General features: G+C 41.8%; 2 protein-coding genes and 2 long non-coding RNA genes across 4 annotated transcripts; 2 read left to right on the plus strand and 2 right to left on the minus strand.

The window, feature by feature from the left end:
• The first annotated feature begins 1,248 nt into the window (after positions 1 to 1,248).
• LOC143141128 (uncharacterized) lies at positions 1,249 to 3,332 on the plus strand. The gene is made up of 3 exons (XM_076302392.1): positions 1,249 to 1,841; positions 1,937 to 2,653; positions 2,767 to 3,332. The coding sequence occupies exons 1-3, from the start codon at positions 1,557 to 1,559 to the stop codon at positions 3,148 to 3,150; spliced, it is 1,386 nt and encodes a 461-aa protein (XP_076158507.1). The 5' UTR covers positions 1,249 to 1,556; the 3' UTR covers positions 3,151 to 3,332.
• Positions 2,567 to 13,816, minus strand: LOC143141130 (uncharacterized). The gene is made up of 3 exons (XR_012990741.1): positions 13,383 to 13,816; positions 6,148 to 6,243; positions 2,567 to 2,651 (listed from the first exon to the last, which is right to left on the minus strand). It is a non-coding gene; the product is annotated as an uncharacterized LOC143141130 (long non-coding RNA).
• On the plus strand, positions 3,092 to 5,347 carry LOC143141129 (uncharacterized). The gene is made up of 3 exons (XM_076302393.1): positions 3,092 to 3,126; positions 3,317 to 3,976; positions 4,155 to 5,347. Exons 2-3 carry the CDS (start codon positions 3,392 to 3,394, stop codon positions 4,290 to 4,292), a joined length of 723 nt encoding a protein of 240 aa, XP_076158508.1. The 5' UTR covers positions 3,092 to 3,126; positions 3,317 to 3,391; the 3' UTR covers positions 4,293 to 5,347.
• Positions 13,817 to 21,133: 7,317 nt separating the features above from the next.
• On the minus strand, positions 21,134 to 22,084 carry LOC143140290 (uncharacterized). The gene is made up of 3 exons (XR_012990628.1): positions 22,018 to 22,084; positions 21,330 to 21,398; positions 21,134 to 21,209 (listed from the first exon to the last, which is right to left on the minus strand). It is a non-coding gene; the product is annotated as an uncharacterized LOC143140290 (long non-coding RNA).
• Positions 22,085 to 23,259: the final 1,175 nt, after the last annotated feature.

Genomic DNA, 23,259 nt, shown 5'->3' on the forward strand with positions numbered 1-23,259 from the left:
CAAGTAAGCTAATATGGAAAGTTCGCTAGCAAGTTAGCTATGGCTAAGATGGAGAGTTTGTTTGGGGAATGTGTTGTGTTTGGGCGCATATCGCCATCTAGCGAGGCGGAGTAAAACATTAATACTTTGGCCTATGACAGTGTTTCTCAAACTTTTTCAGTTTCAGGACCACTTAACTAACCCTAGCTAAAAAAAAAAAGATTAGACCTACTTCAACAGTAGCCTATAATTAGTCTACACAATAGGCCTACTCACTGAACCACCTCGACTAAAACTTGACTAACAAAAATTATATTTGAATGACTAAATATGACAAAGACTAAAAAGGACATTTCGTCACAAGACTAAGACTAAGACTAAATTAAAAATAGGTGACAAAATTAACACTATTTTGAAGTGCATGTATAGCAATATAGTATAAAAATAATAATAATTGTGATATTATAATTTGATGGGGGGTGGGAGGAGGGGTGGGTTCATGTAGGTGGGCCCTATGACCCCAAAGTATGCCTTGACTGGGCCTCAGGTCAAAGATGTTTGAGAAAGGCTGATGTAGACGACAAAGCAGCAAGGAGGCGTTGTGTGATCATTTAAACAAGTTTTATGACAAGGTCGATGAGGGTGGGAAAAATCGTACATTTCTGTGCAAACTTTGCCCGCACTTCAGTCACATTCAGTCACATTGTCTTTTAAGAAAATGCAGTCCATTTTTCGGTTCCAGCAGCCAACAACCTCAGAACTGACCCTTCAGGCCTATCAGGAGGCGCTGGCCTTCTAACCTAGCGACCACCATAGCAAGCAGCATGATTGCCCTAGCAACCAGCATAGCAACCACGTTATTTATGCGTTTTAGCTTATTTGATGTTGCGGAACCGCAATTCTAGTTGACTGTTACCAAGTGATGAGTAAAGCATAATGACGAGTAAAGCATAATGGTTTTAATGTTTTAATGTTAATTGACTGTTACCAATGTCAGATATGGATCCACTGCTGCCAGTGTTAGAGATACTGGACACTAGCGTGCCAGTAGAGAGGCAACAATGCATACTACGGGCCTCAAAAGAGGCCAAGGCCGCGCAGGGCAAAAGCCTGAGTGTTAACGAGCTGCTGCGGGAGCCAAAGACGGCCTACAGAGAAGGTAACATCATGGCATAATGACAACCTAATGCAGTGCAGTAGAGCTTTTGCTGGCTTGTTCAGTAAGGTAATAAATTTTTTTTTTTTTTTTGTCTCCAGCAAAAAAGCGCTGTCACATTGACAACCCTACGGAGGCTTAGTACCTGGGACAACTGGTCCTGACATTCGGCTGGTACTTTGGGAGGAGCTTCAAGTGGCTGGTCGAGAATGATGTCGGCTACATCAAATAGTAAGTACATTGCAGAAAACATTGAAGAAAACCAAACAGCATACAGTTGTCCGTTTCTTAAACTAACCATGATGTGTGTGTGTGTTTGTGTGTGTGTGTGTGTTTCAGTGTTCTTGACCGCCACTTGGAGGAGACCCAGGACCCAAAGAGAAAAACTCCCATCAATGACGGGTGGCTGAAGGACAGCCTGATGAGCTATGTGACGCTGTTCCCCCCCGTCTCTTGTCACGTTGAGGTCAACGTGGATCGGGCCATTTACAGCCAGGGGCAGTTCAAGTCCTTCACCTTCCTTGAAATGTGGAGCTGGTACAGCCTGCATAAACGCCACCAGGCTGACCCACAAGCTGGGAGTGAACAAGAAAGAAAGAAGGCGCGGGATGCTCATGCCGCTGTGAAGCAGTGGCTGCTTAAAAAGGAGGGTGACATCACCACCAAGTCCCTCAAGCGCTTCCGGGTGTACATTTTGGAGAAAGAGGTATGCTTGTTGAGTTGTCCTAATTCTCCTAATAACACTGTAACATCTGATGCATAACAGAAAACATAAAGCTGATACCTACCTGTATTTCACAGAAGTCTCAGTCGGGCGCCGCTCGTCCTGCTGCCACTCCGTCGTCTGCTGCTGCTGCGGCCACTCCGTCTGCTCCTCCTACAGCCACTCCGTCTGCTGCTGCACCTGCTGCCGCTGCTCCATCTTGCGCGTCGTGGTGTGATGATGATGACCTCATGCTGGATGCCCTCGTCACCTTTGAGAGTAGTCAAGGGAAGCCAGCTGACGAGCTGTCCACCAGCCAGCCACAGCCTGCTCCTCTTGCTGCCGCTGCTCCTCCTGCGTCTCCTGGGCCTCCACTCCTCACTGAATCTGGGAAGCGGGCCAAGAAGTCTGCCAAGAGTCAGACACAGAAGACCACACCGGCCTCCAAGTCCGCAAAGAGTCAGACACAGCAGCCAGTCAGCCTGCGCCCAAACCGTCCTCCAGGTCCGCCAAGCGTCAGACACAGCAGCCAGCGCCATCCACAGCAGCCAGCGCCATCCACCGAGCAGCCTGCGTCCAAACCACCCTCCAGGTCCTCCAAGCGTCAGACGCAGCAGCCAGCGCCATCCTCGCCCAGTCAGCCTGAAGCGCAGCAGCCCAAGACGTCCACCAGCCAGGTTGCTCCTGACACTCGCCCTGAGCCGCAGCTGTCAACATCGCCCTCCAACAGCCAGTCTCAGCCTGCCTCTCGGTCTCAGCCTGCCTCTCGGTCTCAGCCTGCCTCTGCCACCACGTTGTCGCAGAGCGACTCTCCTGTAAGTGTAAAAATGACAGTGTGATGCATGCATCTTACAAAATACCTCAGTCACAATCTAATTATGCACTGTTTATATATATATATATGCTGTTTGTGTTGAGTGTCTTTTAGGTGGAGCTGGAAGGCTGGGTGAGGCTATGGGAGGACCCTAGCGGCATCCCAGTGGCAGACGTCACCTGGTTGAAGGAGGACAGCGAGCGAGGGCTTTTCACTTCGGTGCAGACCTTCAAGGACATCAGGGGGCAAATCAAGGGGCGGGTCCTGAAGTCAGACCGCATGTGGTTTTACCCACCCGAGCCACCTGGCTACATCGGCGGCGGTGTACCCTCTCCTCAGCCCTTTTTCCGGAGCCGCTTGTTCTTCTGGCGCCCTGTTGGCGTGTGGCGGTGCTCCATCAGCTGCCCACGTGGTGACGCGTGCGCGGGGGCCAGTCGCAACACCCATCTCTCCAAATTGGGTTACCACATTCGGGTAAGCTTTGGTCCCTTCGCGTGAGTGCTATGTGCACGTCTGGCCCATGCCGAACTGTAATTGTGACATTTCCTCTCTCTCAGGTGCAAGTTAACCAAGAGTGTGTTACACGCATATAAGTATAAGGAAAAATACATGCAATCATGCAAACCTAAACTGTACTCGTATTTGTTTGTTTATTTTGTCGTAGGTGGTGAAGAAGCTCTCTGGGGAGGGCAAGGGCTCGGCCGAGTGGTTCACCAGCATCGGCAACAAACTCTCCCAGATGCTGCAGGGCGCAGGGTCCGACGGCTGTGGAGACGCTCTTCCAGCCTTGGGTGGACAACGGGATGGTGGTGAGGCTGGATATCTTCCACTGGCTCAATCGCTTCGACGCCGCTCTGCGGACAGAGGCCCACTCCAAGCCGGGGCGGTGTTGGCCTACAACCGCCAGGACCTGGATCTGCTCATCGCGGCCGTCAGGGCCAGAGACTCGTCCATCATGGAGGCCGTGTCGGACAAAGATGTGGTCCGACGTTACATCTCACGGGAGCAGCTAAAGCACCACGTCCGACGGGTCACCCTCGGCGCCCATGAGATGTTTTGCCTCATTCACCTCAACGTTCAATCCGACGAGCTGCTCGGGCTCGAATACCTGTTTCGCCAGAGCACGGGGGAGTCTGAGGCTTTCTCCCTCGACGGTCTCGTCAACGATGGCCCGGCCCCCGAGGAGGTGTATCAGCCTGGTGAGGATGATCCCGGCGCCGAGGCAGACGAAGCCTACCAAAGCGACGAGGACCTGGAAGACATAGATGCTGCCCGCATCACGCTGACCAACAACGAGACGGCCACTGTCCATCCGCCAGCCTTTGTGAGTCTCCCCAACATGCTACTGAACCACAAAGACATTTTTATATACACATTTATAGACATATATAGACATTCATATTACACATTTATTTTAGAAAGAACATTGTTTACATTTCAAGTTTTACACTCTCTCTCTCTCCCTCCCTCCCTCTCTCTCTCTCTCTCTCTCTCTCTCTCAGGAGGACGCCTGCAGTGCCAATCCCCTCCCTGGGTTCCAGGAGCTGGAGGCCTTCTGCGCTACGCTAGTGCAGCTTGGCGGTGCTGACCAGAAGCTCCAGCTCACCACCGACCAGCGCAACGCCATCCTCGACGCCTAGAATGCGGTAGAGGAGCATGACATGCAGCCACAGAAGTACCACCAGCTGTACCGCACGCACTGGGGCAACACCTTTTACTGCCGTACAAAGAGGGATGACCTCGGCGAAGCCGCCCTGATCCAGCGGGTGAAGATGGCCAGGAGGTACGACCGGGCCAGCAGGACATCAGCGCGCAGCACAACCGCCTCATGTACGTGCTGGTCAAGCTGCTTTGGTTGAGTGCCCCCCAGTCCTCTCGAACCGGCCCGGAAAAGGCCAGCATCCTCAAGGCCTATGAACTCATACAACACAGCATCCTCAAGGCCTATGAACTCATACAACACAGGGTGTTGGTGGACGATCCGGTGCTGTCCAAGGCGGGCATCCCTCTCCCCAAGATCAACGTCAAAACGGTGAGGGACTTTATCCGACAGCAAGAGAGGCTGGTCAACTTTCACGCCACGAGGCAACCTTCGGTGATCTCAAAGACCACCTCCGTATCTTCCACAGAACTTCCTCCAGCCAGACCCATGCTGCTCCAGCTTCCTGGTCCAGGTCGACCCATTACAAAAGGAAGCTGGTGGCAGACAAAGCCACCCAAGTTAGGGCAAAGCTTTTCAGGGTCCAGCACATCCCCAATTGCAAGGTGTGTGGCCAGCCTATACAGGGACATAAAAAATACAAAAAGAAAACGTATTGCCCTGTGAAAGACATGTCACCCTCCAAGGGCCTGGACAACAGGATTTACAGAAACTTTGCCCACTTTGTCGCCGTCATAGATGGCTTGGAGGACTGACACTGTACAAATTGTAAATACTTTTTTACCTGTAATCTGTGTTATGTCTTACAAGTGCCCGTAATCATGGCACGTTTTTCTCTGTTGTGCGCTGTTCTGTTTTATGCACCTTCTGACTTGTTATCTATGTTCTGGTCTTACAAAAGCCCGTTGCCTTGGCACCTTTCGCTGTGCTTTGCAGTGTTTTGACTGTACAAACAGTAAAATAGTTTTTGACTTGTGATTTATGTTCTGGTCTTCCAAAAGCCCGTTGCCTTGGCACCTTTCGCTGTGCTTTGCAGTGTTTTGACTGTACAAACTGTAAAATAGTTTTTGACTTGTTATCTATGTTCTGGTCTTACAAATGCCTGTTGTCTTGGCACCGTTTGCTGTGTTTTGCAGTGTTCTCCTATTTTATGCACTTTCTGACTTATCTGTTTGCTGGTCTTACTGAATAAAAATGGTCAATCAGTAACAATGCTTTGTTGAGTGTCTGTAAATGTATACAACACGCACGCACGCACACACACACATACACACACACTAGAACTAGGTTTCTAAAGGGTCAAAATCTTAAATCTAAATTAGTTTAAAGCCTTAAAAGTCTTTAATTGTGCACTAGGTCAAAATACATTTAGTGTCTGTCATTTCAGGTTTTTAAGGAGAAATCAAGTTGGTATTTGTTGTCTATACCAAAAAGCATATGCTTAAAATTTCAATCATAATGGTCATAAAAGGTCTTCAAAAGTCTTACATTTAACTTCTTCAAACCTAAATTTAAACACTTTTCATAATAGTTGAAAGCATAAAGGACATAGGGTGGGGGAAAAAAACTCATCTCACACAAGCTGGCATTTGTGATAAATCTAGGCTACTTTATTGAAAGAAAGGGAGCAAACTAACTACAATTTTTTTTTTACTAAAAAACTTTTCAATAGCTTGGGACTTGTGTACAACAAAGGTGAATAAAAGGCATTAAAATGAATGCGGGGGGGGCTTATGCTTGGTGAAACTGTGTGATTGTGTTGTTTAGAGCTATAAAAATCCTATTTGCAACAGCACCCTTTTCAGGTGATGTTCAGTAAAACACACGGGGTTCACCTTTCAGCGCTGACACAAGTTTGTTTGTTTTGGATGATGTCAGAGCCACGTGTAGCGCTCCCTGTGGGATTCCTCATACTTCCTGGTCCAGCAAACCTGGGGGAAGGCATAAGATATGCTAATCAGGATTTTGACACAAGCATCGATTTCACATCTGTAGACTCTCTTCCAATTACCTGTCTAATCAATTGCACTTCAGTCCTGCGCACCCCCATTCGCAGAGGTCTGAACTCTCGGAGAGCTTTTCTAGTTTTGCATGGCACACTTAATTTCTTAATCTGTCTGTCCATAGGTCAACACTGCCTCCTTACCTAGTTTCTTAAAGGTTTTCACCAACTCACCCCCCCAAGTATACAGTACATGTTTACCTTGGAAAAACAATTTTGAGCCTACATAAGTAATCATGGTGATATCTATTATTTACATTTTTTACCCTATTCACCTGTACTGCCTCGCCTTAATTGCCTATTTATGCTAATTATGCAAATTGCCCAAAGTGCAACTTTAGGCAACCAAGTTGAATTCCACCCACTAGGCCTATAGATGACATTTCTGCAATAAAACTTTAGGGTACTCAACATTTCTGGGTTCATGAAATCACGACTAGACTACTAAACAAAGTTTTCTGTGGTTTGTCATCTAGACCCAGATGCCAGATCCTAAAACATTTAAACAACACTTTGAGAGTACTGTAAACACCCCAAATCCCCAATTCCTGTTGAGCTTGTGGATGTGCAGGCTTAGGAAACAAGTTTGTGAATTAGATAAGGCCATACATTTGTAGAAATGTGACCTGAATACTAACAATCTTGTAATTGTAATCTAATGTCACATTATCTATACCTCACAGACCCAATATGGAACAGAGTCACGTCCATACGTCCACGTCAGGCATGCTAATAAAGAGAAGAATGGACCTTCAGGACCTAATATGTCAGTCTAGGGGTAAGATGGGACAAATGGAGGAGATTCACCAGAGCCCCAAAAATGACTGAAGCTCACCCAGCACTTGTATGAATCACCTTATATGCAGTGCAGCTCCTGTCCATGCCATGGTAATACATTTGGGATCACTGTCTGTTACTGTTCATGGACTTTATGTTTGCCCACTCACTTGCATTCACTCCTGACAGTAGACAATACTTTTTAGGCTTCTCCCTGTGATCTAAGTCAACCGAATTCCTTTTTTTTGTTGTAGATTTTATTTTGATTTATTTTATTTTGTTTTTTGTGGCTGACTTTTAATTAAACAGACCAAGCATTATTAAGATTCAAAACTATGTTGATATAGGTGACATGGATTTTTAAAATTATTATTATTGCTGTGTAACAGTATGGTTGTGTAATAATTTCAGAACTTTCATCTGGCTGCTAATAAAATATCAAGCTTTTTAAAGGCAAGAGTGTTATGCACCATATTTCCACATTTGGAACATTTTTCCCCATGGTAAACTTTCAGCATCATCAGAATGTAAGTTATACCAGAAACAAGCAGACAGATTGGATTTAAATGTTTTAATCCTGAATAGGGTACATTTATACAGAGGAATATGATACGCAGTCTTTGAGTATAGAAATAGTTTTTGGTGCGGTGGGCAGATCTCATCTGAAAAAGACATGGGCAAGGAGCCTGCCCCTACAGAACATCGGGACCTATTGGTGAGGGAAAAGATGTCAAAGTCAGCTATAAGCAACAGAGGGGTATTAGACCTAGCAGTTTTAAAACATGCACAAATTTCTTATTAGTTGTAACTGAATGAATAGACGACAGGCTATGGAACTTCCTAGACTTCCATCCTCTCAAGTTCAAGTATGATTGGTCAATGACATCAATGGTTTATGTGAAGTCTTTCTGGTACAATGTTTGTATTAGCTACCATTTCTGAGTTCTGAAAAATATTATGTGTCAAGCCAAACATTTGGTAAACATATTGCTGGGTGTTGGAAATATACATAAGTTAAAAATGTTTTCATTACTACAAACCTAAGTAAGTTCAAATGCTTAAACACTTTGGTTCTCTGGCTATAAAACAGGGTTGTCTATTGTTACAGCTACAGGTAGTTTTAACTTGATTTATTGCTTAATATTACGAGCCAATCTGAACCAGTCTTCACAGGACTTGCTTCTCTTATCTACTTTCAAATAAGCCTAAAAATGAACATTGATGTAGTGTTCTTGCGCATAATGAGGCTATTGCTCATTAGCTTCAGAGCAATGTTTTAAACTCATAACAAGCCCCACATTAGCCCCTTTACTGTGTAATATACACCTGTGGTTTAACCTATAGCTCAGACTTAGCCTAGTTTGGTTTCATTTGCTGTGTCAAGAGATTCCATAGCAGTCACTAAAGGTCACATTTGGTTTACATTAACTTGGTGTTAAAATGGTTTAATTTTCAGAATTAATGTAGTGGATGTAATATTGTCTACATGGTTAATTAGTCTGTATATATTTTCCCCACATGTAGATCTATATGTTTAAAAAGGGCACAACAGAGCTTAACTTAGGCTACATGAAAAGTGAGATTGTAACCAGAAATATTGAGCCATTTTAACATTAGTTAACTAAGTTTACTAATCAAAATCTGGAAACTAACAATGCTGCCAGTCTACTTCAAGTTGAAGTTATTTGTTATTAAGATTTATTCAAAGTACAATATGTAGTGAAATCAGTGCCACTGGCCATTTCGGTGCTCTAAAGCGAGTTGCTCTGTGGTGCCAAAAAAAACGTTTTTTAGTTGATTGTAATTAATCTTAAATTGTTGAAACATTTATGACAATGCAAACACCTAAAGTAAAATAAAGGGCCTATCATTTACTGACCAAGAAATGCTGTTTGACTTATAAATGGTGCATTGTCACTTTAAGAGCATTAAGTCTTTAGGGGGATAAATGCAGCCCCTTCTCTAATGGCAAAACTCTAGGGGAGGTCCCAAAATGTCTAAAATCTTAGAGAGAACAGGTGGATTATGGATCTGTAATCTGTTACCCCTGATGGTGACTAGCCACAATCTTTCCAATAAACTGCTTCCGTCAACACATTGATGTTCTCATCAGAGCTGCGTTTGAACACAATCCACAATGCTCAGCAAATCTTGTAGATCAGAACGACCTCAGGCTGCTCTGACTAGAGCATGATCTTGCACATGGCTGGAGGTTCAAGTTTTTCCTTATATCTTGGCATGAGGCATATTGCAGTGTGGTCTGATTTCCTGGTTAGGGGAAGTGATTTAGCTTTGAGGAAGTGTAGCAGTGATCAAATGTCCTCCAACCTTTGTAGTCCGGTGGCGTAGTGAAAATACCGTTAACAAGGTGATAAAAGCACCGAATTTTGCATGTTGTTTCTTTAGGGTCTAGTGTAAGTTTTGCCTAGGAGCCCTCGGAAAAAAAAAACTTTGTCATATTAGAAGCATATTATCATTGAAATATGCTTAAAAACACAGCGATATTCAAGTTCCTGCACAAAATAAAGTGTTCAAATGAATCCCAAAGTTAACATTTTATATGTGTATTTATGTTTATAAATTTTTACATAACTAAAGCTTCAATACATGTCAAAGTATAAGCAATAAGATATTTATTGGCCCTGTAATTGATAATTATGCACTGTAAAAAATCGGCCATTGTAAAAAAAAGGGATCACATATTAATCTTTACTAAAATTCGTTGTTGTGTAGGCTAATTTATGTTGATACATCACCCCATCAAGTAGATGGCTATCCAAAACACACTAATCCTCCTGTGAGTAGAACTAGTGCTGATAGAGTTGTAGACATACACAGATCTATAGCTGGAAACCATGGGCTTATACTGTATACAGGTATCCTGTCTGCTATATTACAGAGGCTATAAGCAAATGTGGCCTTCTTTAGTACTTTGATGGAAGACCTCCTTTGAAACGTATGTTGATGCTGGAAATGGTGGTGTTCGTGGCTGTCCACTAAATGGCACTCTCCTCTCTGGTCAGGATAATATCAACCCCTATTGCCTTTGTGATGTTATGAATACATTTAACTGCAAACAAAGTCCTGACTCAGTATGTACATGAAAGATTATGGAGGTCCCTGAACCACAGGACAAATTTCCTACATGGCTACCTCACTCTCCATCTCAGGCCGTGGAGCATTCTGGCATATAATGGCTGCTATGCATCACCAGGTGTGTGCTACATATTGATGGTGCTTGTTGAAGTACTGTCAGAGTATTGTAAAGCACTAACATGTTGTTATTGTTCTACCCACAGCATTAGGGTGTTTTGGATAGTCATCTACTTGATGGTGTGATGCATCAGCATAAATTACACAACAACAGTATATAACCGTTAGTGTTAGTGTAACCGTTGAATTCAGTAAGGATTAATATGTGATAGAAATATGTGGGCAGTGGGATTGTGGCATTCTGGAAATGCATTGTGGGAAATGTAACATTAGTTAGCACAAATTCAACACATCTGTTGGGTTTAATAAACACACAGTATACTTTACTTGTAATGACCTAGTTAGGTGAAATAGGAATTCTCATTAGTGTAAGTGCACTACACCAAGTAAGCATTTGTCTTTACAACTTGCAATTTCTATTCCAGATTACTCTGTAATTTCAAGTTTACGGAGCCCCTAAGGGGACATGAGCAAAAAAAAATCTAAAGTTTAGTTTCATGTGCTCACGTTAAACTTTCATGTGCTCACCTGAAACTTTCACGTGAGCACATGAAAGTTTCAGGTGAGCACATGAAAGTTTCACGTGAGCACATGAACTTAACTTTTGCTTATGTCCCCTTAGGGGCTCCGTACAAGTTAGACAGGTAGGGTCTCGTGCCAAATACTCAAGGCCGTGCGGGTGCGTTAGTTTTGGGCAACGTATAGTCAATCAAGGAAAAACTCGCACACCATTGTTTGCCGTTGAAAAATAAATAAACAAAGTGTTTAATCCATCAACCAATGTGCTACCAAGTGAGGTGATGTACAAACGTTTCGGTCCTCAGACCTTCATCAGTGCAAACCATACACAACGACTTGACGCCTATTTATAGTCTGCATCTACTCGGTGGCAGCTCTGTCAATCAACCTGACCCCTAGTTAGGTAGGTTGAAGTGTAGACTCAGAGAATCATGAGATAAGAAGGCCCTCAGGCTCATTGGTACAGTAGACATCGTCATAGACAGTAGTCAAGATAATGAACAAAATAAAATAAAAAAATCACATGAAAAATAGAAAAACAAGAGAAACATAAGGAAACAAGATCAGTGACGGACTGGGATTAAAAAACGGCCCTGGCATTTTCACCAACCAGCGGCCCACACGGGGACGCGCGTGCATGTGCCCGCAACACACAGATATAACACATGCACGGACATAACACGTTTGTAGCCCCATTGGTGATGAACTCTAACTTTAATATGCATAAAGACTGAACCAAGAACATGGATATATCAATGAACAACTCCAAAAATATGAAATTGAAAAAAGAATAGCCTAGAATAGGCTACATGGATTTCTATGCAACGTCACGAAAACATGCGTGCGCAAGAGTCAGAAAGCACCATAGAACAGCATAGAGCAGTGCTCTCCATGAAAAGAACAAAATTAGTTTTTGTGCTGAAAACTGCACCAATTCGAAATCACGATGGTTAGAGAATGTTCAATATGTTCAATATCCCTAAAGGAATGCATGTCTTCGCCAAAAATGATGTTAATGATAATGTTAATGCAAATGAACGGCAAACTCTGAAATATAGCCTGAAATGAGATGTTATTATCATTGAGACAACAGGGGACCAGGGGTATATAAAAAAATCCGATTGTAGCTTACAGCAGCCGACTATTTAAGTCAAGTTTATAACACTGTGGCACCAAGCGTCTTCTGCCCCACGGCTGCGCGCGAATGTAGGCCTAGTTTTGAGCAGCCGCTCCACAAACGTGTAACGTCATGCAGTTAACAAGGTGCTAAGGAGCTTGCTCATCAGCATCCAAGTTCATTATAGGACCATCAGCATAAAGGCCTCCAAATTATCCTGTGACAATCGTGTCCTTAGGCCAGTGTTTCCCAAAGTCTGGGTCGCGACCCACGGGTGGGTCGCAGGAGATTTTATTTGGGTCGCCAGCACAATTTATGTTGTGATACCATTTGTCATTTGATACCAGGAAAGCTAACAGTTTTCTATTAGGATGTAGTTTGTTAACTACCACAGTCACGCTTTTGTCATAAAAGCTCATGAAACTGGGGGACGAACGCATCGCAGAGGGGGTGCCAGAGCATGGATATTTACCTCTCAAAATGAAACCGTTATGTGGGCGCCTGCCATGTAGCCTACCTCGCAGTTGCAAACTAAGGGACATGAATCCGCCTATTTGCACGAACATTAACAGATGCCAGCTCCTCAACTTTACCGATTAAAATCTAGTGACCGTGCTGTCAACTAAAGCAGACATCAATCGACCGGACATAAGGCCGTTCAATTTGCATGTAGATAGTTTCGATTGTAGATGCAATCTTTAAAGTTAATAGCAACCTCCTCACATTCTTATTTCTGATTTAAAATGCACAACAGTGCATTATATTAGGCTACAATTTAAATGGATATTTTAAACACTATTCCTCTCGTTTTCTACTCTAACTCCAAAGTAAAGGTGCATTCTTCCAGCTATTGCGTAAAAGCCTCTTGTTCTGATAACGACTATACAATATAATATAATACAACAATACAACATAAAGACTTGAGTTATTTGCTGTTTACATCGGAATTGACGTCCACAGTGTTATGGACCCATTTGTCTGCAACGCAACGTAGCCTACATGTAAATCATATCTTTTCAGTAGTTATTTCCAACTTTTCACGCTGATGGTGCTCAAAATGCAACACAACCGTGTTCAAAGCAGGATCTATCTATCTAGATCCTATGTATGGTTGGGGAAGGCATAGAAAAGTAGGAGAACCTGTGGCCTAAAACAATATTGGTGGTTGCAGGGTATTTGAAGTGAAATGGGTCGCGATGGTCTGTCATTTTTAAAAAGTGGGTCCCCAGAAAAAAAGTTTGGGAAACACTGCCTTAGGCGATTCTTGATGAATTTAAGAGTGGAAAAACTCCGTTTGCATGCCACTTGAGTAGGCTACATGACAGTGTTAGTTCATTTGCTAACCATATATAGTTGTAGGCACAGGTAAAGAGGTTTAACTGCTGGAGAAGGAAATAGCAACAGATTGCACAATTCTTGCAGGTAGCACATTTCTTGCTCACCAGGTTTATTTCTGTATCTTCCTATATCTCCGCGGCATCATCAAAGTCCGTAGACTGTATACTCGTTTAGAGGAGACTTTTTCAGGCTGTCCCAGTGCGTGGCGAGATGTGTCAATTCCGACTGTAGATTTTCAACCGTAGCACCTTCACTGAATTTAAGCAGACATTCTCTTATGTTTCGAAGTGCATTTGGGGGCAGTTTATTAGCTTTTATAAGGGGAAAATTCCGAGGATCAAGGCATGCTAGATCGGCAATTCCCCGTGCTGAAGGAAGTAGACGCATTCGGTTTTGAAATTCCCAGAAGTCATTGCTTCATGTAGCCTAACTTTTGTAAACCAATAATAAAATAAAAGATACAGGCAGCATATTTATTGTATTCCAATTTCAAACAATGCACTTTTAAATCATTTGATTGAATAAGGTTACAAAAGAATGTAGACTGATGTGGGTCACCATGACTGTAGTGTAGAGACTCATAAATACAGGTTCCTACTATGAAGGCGGAAAAGGGAGTTAGAGATAAATGGCTTATTCGAAGCCATGTAACACTATTGATGCTTGATAGAGGGCCGAGAGATATTGTAAAACCGTCTTTACGATAAATGTGCCGCGCAAAACCGACAAGCATGCCACTCCGTGATTGGCCGGCCCAAACGGCCCACGAGGGGCCGCGGCCCTTCTGGCACCTGCCCAAATGCCAGACCGTCCAGTCCGTCACTGAACAAGATTAACAATAGACCTCTGAAGTTCGCCTACAAAAAAGAACCAAAACGGCCATCTTTTCCCATATAAGGAGATCCGGTTCTTAATTAAAGCTAACTATCTATGGCAAGTTGCATTGAAAGTTAGCTCTGGGGTAGCAAAAATCTAAGTGTGCCGCCTTCACGTACTGGAGATCACAATATCCACTCGAAGGCAGAGGACAAAAGTGTGTTCAGGAAAACGTCTGCATTTCAGACTTTTTCATCCCCGCGAGAGTTTAGCAGGTGCGATAATTCAAAATCCCCATGTTATTTTCCCATTGGAAAAATCGCCAGATACCGGATGTCAAAGATGGCAGCTTTTTTGTAGGCGAACTTCAGAGGTCTATTGACCTCTCCAGAATAAGTCCCGCCTCCGTAACTTCCGTATCCATCCAACTTCCGGGCGTGGATTGTCTATGAGAAATAACATGGCGTTTCGAAATATCATACAGGTAAAACATCTGTAGGTAGCGAAGTTGAAAAAGCTGGTGGGCAGATTGGCCTATACACTTCTGCCATATAGTTTCCACTGGATGTTTTGATTGTCGGTGCCGTTTAAGTAGTATACTATAGACTATACTACTTAAACGGCACCGAAAATCAAAAAATCCAGTGGAAACTAGATCGCAGAAGTGTGTAGGCCAATCTGCCCAGCAGCTTTTTCTACTTTGTCACCTACAGAGTTTGACAGGTACGATCTTTCAAAACGCCATGTTATTTCCCATAGACAATCCACGCCCGGAAGTTGGATGGATACGGAAGTTAGGAGGCGGGATATATTCTGGAGAGGTCTATAAGCAAGTGGATATAGAGTGGTGAAGTCCCGCCCCTTCTACTTCCGGTCCATGGGACCTATCTTTCAAAAAATTATGAACGGGAGTTAATGGAGAGATAACAATTATTTTTTGGTCCAGTTTGAATTGTGCCACAAATTTCACATATGATGTGTGTGAATTTAAAAGATAATTTTTCACGTCAAGAAAGTACTGTTGTTCGATAGACTTCAAAAGTTATGTTGGTTTTGTGCGAATCCACTCAGTGGACTACATCTCTCGTCTCGAACGATGTACGTCACCAACGTAATGAAACGATAAGAGCTGTTATGCTAGTTAACGGTTGCATCTTGCTGCCTGCTATGTCACTTAACAGTATGTAATGTACAGTCTATGGACGAATACAACTTACCTGATGAGTTTAATACTCTGACTCATGGTATTTTCTTCGGCAAGGAAAGCCCAATTAAGACCTGTTGCTGGTATGCTTGTACAATCTAGTGTGGCTGTGAATGAGCTAACGTCACTAGCGCGACTGATGGGTTTGTAGTCATTGGAATTACGATCTTTCACAATGTTGTAATTCAATAGTTACGAAACAAACTGCAAATGTCTTTACATGAAAATGTGTCTTTAAAATTGACAAACATCATATGGGTAATTCAAGGCACAAGTCAACCGGGACCAGAAAATAATTTATTTTTCGCCATAGACTGCCGTTCAAATTTTTTTGAAAGATAGGTCCCATGGAGGCAAACGGAAGGGGCGGGACTTCACCACTCTATTAAAAAATAGATGGATGAAGGACTTCCGGTGACGTCATGACCAAGGCAACAGCCTGATTTCAGAGCTCCTGAGGAGAGTCTTTAAAAAAACTAGCCAAAGCGTACTTTTATTTTTATTTTAAACTAAAAACAATCATACCAAGAAATCATAATGGCGAACCTTCGAAAAGAATCAGAAAAGAGGCCCAACAAGCAATCTAAGACGTCTAAAGACTAAGTGAGGAAAGCATGGCGGCAGTGCTAACCGAACTGCATACGTTGAGGAAGGAACATGCTGAAGCTTCAAAGGCTACCAAAGAATCCTTAACGAGGATAGAAACTCAGGGTTGCCAACTTTGGGTGTTTGGCTGGAGTGAGATTTTGTGAAGTCACACTCTAAAAACAGATTAGTTGGAGTAACCATGAAATCAATCAATTTTAACCAATGTCATCGTGTAATATGTGTCCGAATAACAAATTAGTTAGATTGACAAATTGGACTTTAGTTAAGTTTTTAACCAATTTTCGTCAGTTGACAAATTAACCTATCTCACTAGCAGGCTAGGAATTTCACCATTCTGGGGGCAAGGCCACTTGGCCTTCAGTTGGGCATATTTGGTGGGGGGCACGGAGGCCACATGTCAGGGCACCAAGGCCAAAGTTAACTATACAGTAGTAGGCTATAAAAATGATCAAAGTTGTATTTAGCCTATTCACTGCAGTAGACCTGCATCACTGTATGAAACATTACAAAAACATGAAACATGACATATTACATAGAACTGTAAATCATCTGATCATCTAATATTTGCAGATATCTAGGCTATATATAACATTTATTTTATATTTGGCCTGTTATGAAATCATGTATTGAACAATTTAAGCACAGCTCAGCTTTACGAAACTCAAATAGCCTAGATGCATGCTTAGCATTTTGTGATCATTAAGGCTACTTTCACAAACTCTTAGTCAGCTGTCCTATGATTTAACAATATAGGCGATATTTGTAACATTTATTTTGTATTTTGCCCGTTATGAAATCATGTGGAACAATTTAAACACATTGTAAAACGTAAAGCCCAAATTTGGAGACATGCATGCATGTCGAAATTTACTGCAAATTCAAAACTAGATTACTCTGGAACGGCTAACTGTACAGGGGACTGCTTTACACTTTTGTGTTCGGTAAGGTCTGCTGTTTATTCTGATATATGGTTTGTCATGTGTTAAAAGAAGGGTTCGAAGGGTTCGTGAAGTATTCCACCGAGATGAATGGGTAGGGAGATCATGGGACGCAAAACCTTCAGTAGAATGTATGACTAAATTGAATTATATTATTTACTTTTCTCGCGAACCGTTCAACACAGCAATTATCGGCTAACATCGTTTAAAAGCTGAGAAAAAGCTCTTTCATGTGATACTTGTGATGTCTGTGTGATGAATAGGCTACTCCGCGAGTAGTTCAACTGAGAAGAATGGGTGAATTTGGACGCACTTTCTTTCTTGCGCTGTCACTTTCTCCACTGCGTAAAAGACTAAATTAATTTGCGCTGTGAATGCTAAGATTATTTTGACAGGCCACAGGCTAAATAAAAATCGCTATTAGTAGGACGCAAAGCAGAATATTGAAATAACGGGGCACCAAGGCCACCGTGGCCTGTAAACCGCTGATTTTCAAAGGGGCCTCACGGCCAATGCAAGGGGCTACGACGGCCATGGCCGTCGTGGCCGCCGTGAAATTCCTACCCTGCTCACTAGGTTGCACTAACCAATGAGATTGTGTATTAAGTGTCCGACTAACTATTAGTCAAATTGACAAATCTGACTTAGTTAAATGTTAACCAATTTTCATTAGTTGACAAATTAACCAATCTAACTAGGTTGTTTTAACCATTAGATCGTGTAATATGTGTCCGACTAACATATTAGTCAAGTAGATTGGTTAAATTTTCAACCAATTTTCATTAGTTGACAAATTAACCAATCTAACTAGGTTGTTTTAACCATTAGATCGTGTAATATGTGTCCGACTAACATATTAGTCAAGTAGATTGGTTAAATTTTCAACCAATTTTCATTAGTTGACAAATTAACCAATCTAACTAGGTTGTTTTAACCATTAGATCGTGTAATATGTGTCCGACTAACATATAAGTCAAGTAGATTGGTTACATTTTCAACCAATTTTCATTAGTTGACAAATTAACCAATCTAACTAGGTTGTTTTAACCATTAGATCGTGTAATATGTGTCCGACTAACATATTAGTCAAGCAGATTGGTTAAATTTTTAACCAATTTTTCTCAGTTGAAAAATTAACCAATATAACTACATTGTTTTAACCATTAGATCATGTAATATGTGTCCGACTAACATATTAGTCAAGCAGATTGGATTAATTTTCAACCAATCTTTCTCAGTAGTAAAATTAACCAATATAACTATGCTGTATTAACCAACTAACTGATAACTAAATAGTTTCTTGACAAATAACCAATGACTTAAGGTATTTTAAACAAGTTTACTGTTTAAAGACAACCAGCAACATAACAACCCACCCATACACATATTCACCCACCTAAAACGAAACAAAAAGCATACAGGCTAATATACATAAGCATACATACAGGTGTAGTCACATACATTTAAACGCATAACCATGATCAAACTGGCATGGTGTTGCCCTCATCTGATATGAATTCAACGGATTTACACACAAACACATACATTATAGCACACACCCATACATACTGTATATAAATATTCACCCACCTAAAACAAAACAAAAAGTGTACAGGCTAACACATAACCATGAGCAAATTGGTGCACAATCAGAGCACAAGTTGTACACACACACACACCCACCCACCACTCATACACTCCCACACACATACATACTCACACGTATACCCTCACATACACACACAGGTAAACACGGTCACATACACTGCCGAGTTGTTCCTTGTTTCAGGCATTCCTCATTCTTGGAGTTTAGAAGGCCGGCTATATCTGTTGCAGGCTGGAGCGACAGAAAAAAACAAAAAAACAAAACATGAATATAAAAGAAAGTAAGCATATATTACAATTGACCGTGTCCATGAATATAATTAAGGTGCTCTAAGCGATGTTTATAAGCGAAAACATTTTTTGTCACATAAAACAAATATCACCTGACCATCCACTAGCTACCTGTCCCCTGAATACACTGTAAAAAAAGCACGGTCTCTGGACAGCCCAGGCTCCAAACACGGCCAACAAAAACAGCCTGGTCCAGCCTGGACCATAAAACATAACATATTGTTCCAGCCAACCACGGATGAGATGCACGTTCAGGAGAGTTTCAGTTGCATTGGAGGGAGGGGGAGCGAGGGGTGAGCTAGCTCTCTGTTTCCTTTGAATGTCAACAGAAGTGACGTTACCCAAAATCGCTTAGAGCACCTTTAATGCAAACTACTCGGCTTGTTTGACAAATAAAAGCAACCCCACACTAGCAGCTTAGAAGTCAGGTGTGATAGTTAGAAGTAATGCAGATGTGCACTATATACACACCACGAATATGTGACCCTGCAAGGGGAAACCAGTCGCTTTAGTAAAATTAACAAAATTAAGTTATTGTGCTTACATGAACAATCATAAACAAAGCTTTCCAACCATATGTATATCGATGGTATTGCAAAAAGTATCACTAAGATAACCGCATCCAAAGATGGCGTGGTTCTCCTGTCACGATACGCCAGAAGAGGAGAAAATCACCTTTTTAAGTAAATTGTCACGTGCGATAGTGTGAGGGCACAGCTAGTATTAGCCTTACGGTAGCGTGACTTTGAAGCGGATGACTGACTATGTGCAGTTTCATCAACCGAGTGAGTGTCTTTTTCTGCCCCCTAGTTAATACCTGAGACGGTCATAAGGTGTCACTATATAATATAATTCATGTATTTCGGGGGAAGTAAGGGGAGAGGAAGTCTGTGAGACACAGATTGTTTATTTAAAATGTGCTAGGCCTACGTCAATGGAAAAACGTCCCTAAAATGACGCCAGGATATTTCTAAAAGTTCGTGCTTTTGACCGTTCGTGCCCTGAAAGGCAAGTCTTTCACATTCATATTCGGTTACATCTGCCAAGAATGATGGAGAGAGCTGACACATTGAGTAATGAGTAAATTTTAGCTATACCGTAAAACCTTATAGCGGCGTGGACAAAGAGAATAAGCTAATGTGTTGAATCTTCACCTAAATAAAGTCAGGGTTTAACAGTAAATGTATGTTCATCCGTGAAATTTGTTAACAATATGAAAGTGTAGACTGTATACTGTCGAATTATGTGAAAATGTGAAATTCAACATTTTAACCCGTACGTCTGTTTATCGTGGATTTTCTCAAAATAGCAATGTGCGCAAGACGACTGGTTTCGCCTTGCCGGGTCACAAATATCCTCTTCATCAAAAGAAAAGCACCGGACATTTCTAAGTGTACCCCAAACTTTATATGTGACCCTGCAAGGGGAAACCAGTCACTTTGCGCACATTGCTATTTTGAGAAAATCCACGACAAACAAACGTACGGGTTAAAATGTTGAATTTCACGTTTTCGCATAATTTGACAGTATACAGTCTACACTTTCATATTGTGAACAAATTTCACGGATAAACATACGTTTTGACTGTTAAACCCTGACTTTATTTAGGTGAAGATTCAACACAGTTAGCAGCCATTCCATTTGTTCACACCGCTATAAGGTTTTACAGTAGAGCTAAAATTTACTCATTAGGCTACTCATTACTCAATGTGTAAGCTCTCTATTGTTCTTGGCAGATGTAACCGAATATGAATGTGAAAGACTTGCCTTTCAGGGCACTAACGGTCAAAAGCACAAACTTTTAGAAATATCCTGGCGTCATTTTACGGACCAGGAAAAGTTTTCCATTAACGTAGCACATTTTAAAAGTGGGCCTATAGCCTACACAATCTGTGTACACAGAACTTCTTCTCCCCTTACTTCCCCCAAAATACATTAATTCTATTCTATAGTGACACCGTATGACCGTCCCAGGTATTAACTAGGGGGCAGAAAAAGATACTCACTCGGTTGATAAAACTGGACATAGTCAGTCATCCACTTCAAAGTCACGCTACCGTAAGGCTAATAATTGCTGTGTCCTCACACTATCGCACGTGACAATTTACTTAAAAAGGTGATTTTCTCTTCTTCTGGCATATTGTGACAGGAGAACCATGCCAACTTTGGATGCGGTTATGTTAGCGATACTTTTTGCCATACCCTTGATATACATATCATTGGAAAGCTTAGTCAATGGCCGTGAGCACATTAACTTAATTTTGTAAATTTTATCAAAACGACTGGTTTTGCCTTGCAGGGTCACATTTCACAGTGACCCTACACTTCTGAGCAGTAGTATGTCTGTGTGATATCATACCTTATCGCAACATTGCCTGCAGCAGCACTTGTCTTCTTGCTTACAGGACCTTAACATAGATCATCCCCCATCGGACTTGCAAAAGCAGGCTGGGACTGCTGGGTGGCACCTAAAAAAAAATAAAACACCATGTCATACATCTGGTTATTGTTGATTAAGATAAAAATCATAGCATTAAAAAAAAAGGAAAGGTAAGTCAATCTGGTGTACAAAAATAAATTATAAATACCTTCTGAAGGCACACTTGCCACCATCACCATCTATGTTAATTCTTGATATCAGTTTATTTGTGAGGACTCTGTCAATAAAAGATAGGATTAAACCAAATTATGCATGCTGTACAATAAATTGAGTTGCTGTACAATTTTTGAAATAATGATTATGATCAGTTTGGCAGATATTCACTGCTCACATTACCACCAACACAATGGTAAACGTGACTAAATTGCAAAATTCAAGACCATTTTAAGTAGCTGCAATAATCATGATTAGTTTCTGTATTAAAGGTTGTATCAGCGATAGCTAGCTCGCTACTCCCTCCCCCTTACTCCCTTTCAATTAAAACTCTCCTAAACGCGCATCTTGTCGGTTATTGGTTGAAATACTTTATTTTGCCTGAGAGTTTGCCAACCCTTGTTGGTAGCAATTGTTTTTGTGTACAGATCTCAGAGCCTAGGCTGCCTACAGAGACGCGTTTTTTTTGACGGCCTGCTTATGGGGCAGACAGCTAGCGGATCATTAGGAAAGATTAGATGAATGTGATAATTTATGTTTGGGCCTTTTTTGGGCCTGAAATCGCTGATACAACCTTTAATGCATTACATAGCACATATGTCAAACAAATTAGAGCATGCACAATGACATACCCCATAGCCCTCACCATGGAAAAAAAATATATTCAAAACACAAACACTTACACCGCGTTGAAGGCAGCAGCGATGGCTACTAGACATCATCAAGTAGTAGGTAGTGCCATCAGGACAGACCAACTTTGACCTAGACAGTTGATGGTGCACACATAGCAACAGACACATAAACAGGGGATAAACTAAACACAGTTACAGACACAAATACATCCTCAAATATTATAATGTTATATGCGATTTAGGGCTGTAACGATACACCAACCACACGATTCGGTTTGCATTACGATTTTTGACCCACAGTTCGATCAAACCTCGACTTTTTTTTTTTTTGAAGGGGGGGGGGGGGGGTGCAATAGCCTACCTTGGAACACCAGAGGATTATAATATAATATACTATAATATAACATATCTGTATATATATATCCTGATATCTGTAAATGTATCCTGATATAAAAAGCGAGAATACTAAATTTGTCTAAATTTGTTTATGACAGTACACTTCATGCAGATTAGCCTATAGCCTAGGCCTACTATTTCTATTACAACTCTACCTCTTTAATTCAGCTGTCTGGTTGAAGCTTGGACATATTGTAAACAAAGTAGCATAGTTGGCTAGCTTATCATAGTCTACTGATTGGACTGTTCAGTTTCCCCATGTGTGTTTAAGTTTCAAGGTAATACTTGTTCTCCTTGGGACAGGCTTTTTTGGGAAACATTGGTATTGGGATGCTCAGTCAACTTGAATGCAAGAGTTTCAAACAAATATGTGTAGCATAATGATGCTAAGCAGAGCATAAATTTAATAGTAATTACCTAGTCGTCAGTTAGTCTTTACAGTATGCATCCATGCTTCCTAATGCGATTCTACGTGTATGTGTGTGTGTGTCTCTACCTGATGAGTGAACTCTCTTGCGGGCGTCCGTATGGAGGTGGCACACATTTGGAATATTCCAGAATGCACTCAGCATTCTCAGGGAAGCAGTCCTCATAACACACAGTCTGTAAACAGAGGGAACAGAAGGAGACTAAGATTAATAAATGGAAAAACACACAGAACATGAAAAGACCATCACTGAAGCACTACTACACTCACATGCATGTTAAATAAACACATGCCTCAGAGCAAGTACCCCCCCACCCCACACACACACACACACACACACACACACACACACACCCCAAGTTAGCAAGGTAGCTGCTAACGTTAACAACTTTCATCAGTGTCTGGTGTCTGTAATGTTAGCCTTCATGGTAACAGACACTTTAAATGTAGCAGCTAGCTAAGTTAGCTAG

This window comes from Alosa pseudoharengus, unplaced genomic scaffold (assembly GCF_046254945.1).
Source record: "Alosa pseudoharengus isolate Yale_2024_CS ecotype anadromous, Long Island Sound unplaced genomic scaffold, YU_APseudo_1.1 YU_APseudo_1.1_scf_23, whole genome shotgun sequence".
In the NCBI taxonomy this organism is placed as follows: domain Eukaryota; kingdom Metazoa; phylum Chordata; class Actinopteri; order Clupeiformes; family Clupeidae; genus Alosa; species Alosa pseudoharengus.

What these genes read in the sequence shown, in the direction of transcription:
- LOC143141128 (XM_076302392.1), top strand. Translation starts at nt 1,557, where the DNA reads ATGAGCTATGTGACGCTGTTCCCCCCCGTCTCTTGTCACGTTGAGGTC. An exon ending in TGTACATTTTGGAGAAAGAG is followed by an intron (nt 1,842 to 1,936) that starts GTATGCTTGTTG and finishes TGTATTTCACAG; the next exon opens with AAGTCTCAGTCGGGCGCCGC. An exon ending in TGTCGCAGAGCGACTCTCCT is followed by an intron (nt 2,654 to 2,766) that starts GTAAGTGTAAAA and finishes AGTGTCTTTTAG; the next exon opens with GTGGAGCTGGAAGGCTGGGT.
- LOC143141129 (XM_076302393.1), top strand. Translation starts at nt 3,392, where the DNA reads ATGCTGCAGGGCGCAGGGTCCGACGGCTGTGGAGACGCTCTTCCAGCC. An exon ending in CTGTCCATCCGCCAGCCTTT is followed by an intron (nt 3,977 to 4,154) that starts GTGAGTCTCCCC and finishes TCTCTCTCTCAG; the next exon opens with GAGGACGCCTGCAGTGCCAA.